The following is a 4611-nucleotide window of genomic DNA, read 5'->3' as shown; positions in this document are numbered from 1 at the left end:
GGTGTGCAGGGGTGGGGAGAGACGCCGATACCTAAATATTTCCATCAAGAGTTATATAAAGTTACCGTGGGTATTACATAACCCTTTTGACACCACGCGGTGTTTGTCTAAGTAGGACACAATCAATCACAAAATGTGATTCTGTGGGCCACATGTACCACAAGGAGTGGAAGGTCAACTCAGCGGAGGGGACATGGGCCTGGCTGCCCACTGAGGGGACTCAAGAGGAGCCTGCAGTCCTCACCTTCAGCAAGAAAATGGATCATTTTCGGAAAAAGAGTGGAAAACCTTCATGTGTGAGCCTGTACAGAGTACAGTCATAGCTTTATTTATGTGAAGTACAAGACCCAGATGAAAAGACATTGTGTTCTTGTTTTTTTGAAGTTGGAGGCAGGTGAAGGGAAACACTATCACCCAAAACTTGCTTTTGAAAAGCCACAGCAGCTCTAAGAACACAGATGGGACTTTACATCATTTAGGTATGTTTAAGGGGCACCATGTAAGTCAGTGGCATAGTCAGCTTTTATGTATTATGTTACAAAAAGCTATTATGTTTTGACCAACAGTGAAGACCAAGGACAGAAATTACACCAAAGCTAGCCAGCCCTCCCTAGATCCCTCCAAGTGCCATCAGTCAGAAGGCTGTGTGGTTAAGCAGAGGGAAAATTACTTGGATGAAAGTTAATAACTAATTATACTCAAAGGCCAGTCAGGCTCAGCTAGTAACACTCCCAGTCTGTTACTGGTACACCCTAGTTTATTGTCTTCTCATCTGACTGGTGTCACAAAGTCAAACTCTTACCATGATTTGCAGAGCACCCCGTAAGATGCAAATAATTTTCAAACTAATGCTAGAAGTATTTGTCAGGCACCTCATATATAACATATTACCAGAAACTAACTTTAAGGAAGGCACAGGTTAAGATGTTTCTAATGGATGCAGGCTTGTTGCAATGTGTGTGTGTAAGTTTCTCATCTCTCCCTTCTACCAAGGCTCTTGACCCTTCTAACTAGAGGGATAGAGGTTAAGGCTTTACATTCAGTGAAATCAAGACAAGCAGGCAGATGAGGGACTCTTAAATCCCTTGAGTAAGAAAGCTCAAGCTTTGGCCAGTTTTAAGTCTTAGCAAATGTACATAGGACCTCAAGGTTCACAAAACCACACGTTTCCTCAATTCAAGTTCCCTCCTCCTGTGCTTAAAGCAGCAGCAGCATGATCTTAAATGCATGAAATGAAACAAGTGTTCTTTCACTTAATTAAGGCTTTATGTCTTGTAGGCTTAAGGATTAATCATAGTTCCTTTAAACATTAGTTTGTAGAAGAAGAAAAAACTACCAAACTTAAAAAGCCTAAGTAGCAGCAATGAAAATGGCTGGTTTTCTTGCTTTACATATGAAGCTAACCTTTAATATTACCTCTAATATTCAAATCTATGGAAATCTAAACCTAGACAGACAACTAGATAGTTTCACTGCTTAGTTTTGTGACTCTACATGCAAGTCTAGAGAAAGAACTTGCTAAATTCAGCATATTCACCACAAATCATGAAGTTTTGTAACTAACATCCTTGGACACGCTGACTGTGAAAACCAGGAGGAAAAAATCCAAACAAGTAAGCCAAGTGTTAGTTCAGCCTTGCATAGCAAAAACTAAGAATTCAAAACCTGGTAATTTACCTAAACCTCAATTCTAATACTACTGCTTATCTGACTAGGGAAAAACATAAGGAAACACTACATAAGGACAAACTTCTTTACTGTAAGGGTGACAGAGCACTGGAGGTTGTGGAGTCTCCTTCTCTGGAGACATTCAAAACCCACCTGGACGATTTCCTGTGCAACCTAGTCTAGGTGATCCTGCTCTAGCAGGGGGGTTGGACTGGATGATCTTTCGAGGTCCCTTTCAACTCCTAATATTCTGTTATTCTGTGAATAGAGAGAATTAAATTTCAGCCAAAGTTAAATCCTTTATGGAAAATGTATTTTTAATAATTTAAGTGCTGCATGTCCATACAGTCACCAGTCTCCAATGAAACCACGATGCCCAAGTTTCATCTTCCTCATGTTTACAACTGCCGTATTCTTCCAAAAAGATCAGCACCTCACAATCCTCTCACACAGCATTTTGATTATGATCTCTATTGTCTTCATAAAAAATCATCATAGGGCTACTCAAGACTTAGCATGCACATAAAAAACAGAGAGTGATGAAAATTTGTAAATTAGCTTTATTCAGCAATGACCCTCATTTAGGCATCGGCAATAGTAACTTCAACTTCTACACCTGGTTCGATGCTGATGGAAGTGATCTGCTTCACGATCTCGGAAGGGCTGTGTAAGTCAATGAGCCGCTTATGGATACGCATCTGGAAACGATCCCAGGTCTTGGAACCTTCACCACAAGGCGTCTTCCTGGTAGTGATGCGCAGAGTCTGAAGAAAAGTCATAAACACAGCGTATTGACTTCATGTGTACGGAAGACTAATCTACAATCAAATCAATCCACCTAAAAATACTGTGTGGTGTCTATGTCACTGGAAAGTTACTTCTTAAGATACATTTTACTGATGTAACACTCCTCCCCCACATTAATTTTTTTTACATCACTATTAAAATAAATTGAATGAAAAAAATGCCCATGATCATGTTTTGCACTAAACAGTTTTCTCAAGTGTCAAAGCAACTTGTGAAGTCCTTATCTGTTTACACTGGGCCACCCTCAATTTAGTAGCACTGCTTTTCAGCGCGCCGCTCTGGGTTTTTTTTAAAGGATGTTTTCAGTGCACATTTACAGAAAAAAGCTTTGAAGACAGGAGAACAGTGTTAAGTACCTTGGTGGGCATGCGAACGGGGCCTTTAACCTTTAGGTTTTTTTCCTTAGCACCTCTGATCAAGTCAGCACAGACTGAAAAAAAAACAAACAACAGAACAGCTCAGATTTGCGAAGTTCTTTTTTTGCTTGTTTTCTTAAATGAAGATTTCAAACAAGATGTTGGCTCAGAATAGCGTATGAAATGATCACTGTGATTCATTTTAAGGGTTATCCTCATAGCCAAACCCACACAAGTAGCAATGTTACACTGTGGTTAGCAAAATCCTGTTACAGAAGTAGGCAAAAGCCACTACTACAAGTTTAAGCTGTGTGTAAGCTGTTATCAGCGTACAGATCCTGCATCAAACAGTGACTCTACGACATTTACATTATATGGTTAAAACAGCAACCAAGCCAGTTCCTAAACAAGATTAAATCATTTCTTAAGGAATGTTAAACTTCTAAACTGAACTCTTTGTTCAGAGCCAGGTTGGACAGGGTTGTGAGCAACCTGGTCTGGTGGGAGGTGTCCCCGCCCATGGCAGAGGAGTTGGACCAGACGATCTTTAAGGTCCCCTCCAACCCAACAATTCTGTCATTCTATGAAAAATCCCAAACACTAGCTTCCATTAAAAAAAATCAATTAGAATCTACATGTCCTTGCATGAAGCACTTTGGGTTCACTTTGTTAGCCAAGTCACATACAAACAAGCAAACACTAACATCCTTAATTACAACTGGTTTCAGTACACACCATTTTGCAATACATTATATCATACATATAATTCATTACTTAACAAGCTACCCTAGATTAAAAAAAAAACAACAAGCATCACTCACCCTTCTCAAGTGATTTTACATTGCGACTTGTCAAAGTAATCCTAATGCGATGAATTGCTACCTCTTGTTCCACAGGTGCTTTGCCGGTATCTTTAAACGCCTAGAATGTTGAGGATACAAAATACCAGACACCACAGTCAATACCAACTAACGCTATCTTAAGAGCTATTTAGCTAAGGGAATATTTTATTTTACTAAGTGACATATCCAAAGGGTACGGTGGCATGGAAGAAATGGTGGGAACAGAAAGGAGGAGCAAATTACTAACCACTCAGAGGAAAAGCCATTTTTAAGTGTCTAACTGCACCTCTGGTTTGCCTGTACACAGCAGACTGCCCAGTCACGAGCACACCTTATCCTCAAAAATAAACACATTTCAGATGTCACTGATCTTACAGCGTAACCTCATCACCAATGAAGTAACAGAGACACCAACAGAGCAGCAACAGCTTTAACAGCAAGAACAAAAGGGGGCATCTGGCCAGAACAGCCTAATTCGGCCACTGAGGAAACCCATCTGAAGAGTTTATGCAGTTAGACTCCTACAAATAAGCGGGCATGAATGTGGACCAACTGAATTGATGAAAGTAAAGAAAAGTGAAAATACGGAGGGTAGGTCTTAAAAAACCGTGGCTGAACCACGGTGTTTCTCACACTGGTGAGGTACTACTGCCTGTCGTACCGACTGACGCACCTTCCTCTAACAAAAGCCGGTTTTAGGGGCAAACGCACGCGGCCCTTCCACATCGCGCCCCTTCCACATCTCCTCCCGCCCGGGCGAGGCCGCCCCCGCTCCTGAAGGTGAGCTCTGCCGGGAGGGAAGCGCTACGGCCGCCGCGGCCCGGGGCGCGCCACGCTCACAGACCTCCCTCCATACGTGCGGGGTGTCAGGGGGAGCCGGCGCAAGGCCCAGGTCTGAAGGTTCCCTCTCCCGGCCCCCAGACTTGGTAAGGGTCAGG

The 4611-nt window shown here is 42.0% G+C and overlaps 1 protein-coding gene across 1 annotated transcript; it reads right to left on the bottom strand.

Moving 5' to 3' along the window:
* Window positions 1-2249: 2249 nt before the first annotated feature.
* Window positions 2250-3752, bottom strand: RPS20 (ribosomal protein S20; the record flags this gene model as incomplete). Its single annotated transcript, XM_010183042.1, has 3 exons — window positions 2250-2432; window positions 2832-2905; window positions 3653-3752. Coding segments are annotated over 3 exons (357 nt in total), but the record flags the coding sequence as incomplete, so codon positions are not given.
* Window positions 3753-4611: the final 859 nt, after the last annotated feature.

The sequence above is a fragment of the Mesitornis unicolor genome, unplaced genomic scaffold (assembly GCF_000695765.1).
Source record: "Mesitornis unicolor isolate BGI_N332 unplaced genomic scaffold, ASM69576v1 scaffold45504, whole genome shotgun sequence".
NCBI lineage: Eukaryota > Metazoa > Chordata > Aves > Mesitornithiformes > Mesitornithidae > Mesitornis > Mesitornis unicolor.
Note: the sequence above shows the minus strand (reverse complement) of the source record. Positions and strands in the feature narration are given on the sequence as shown.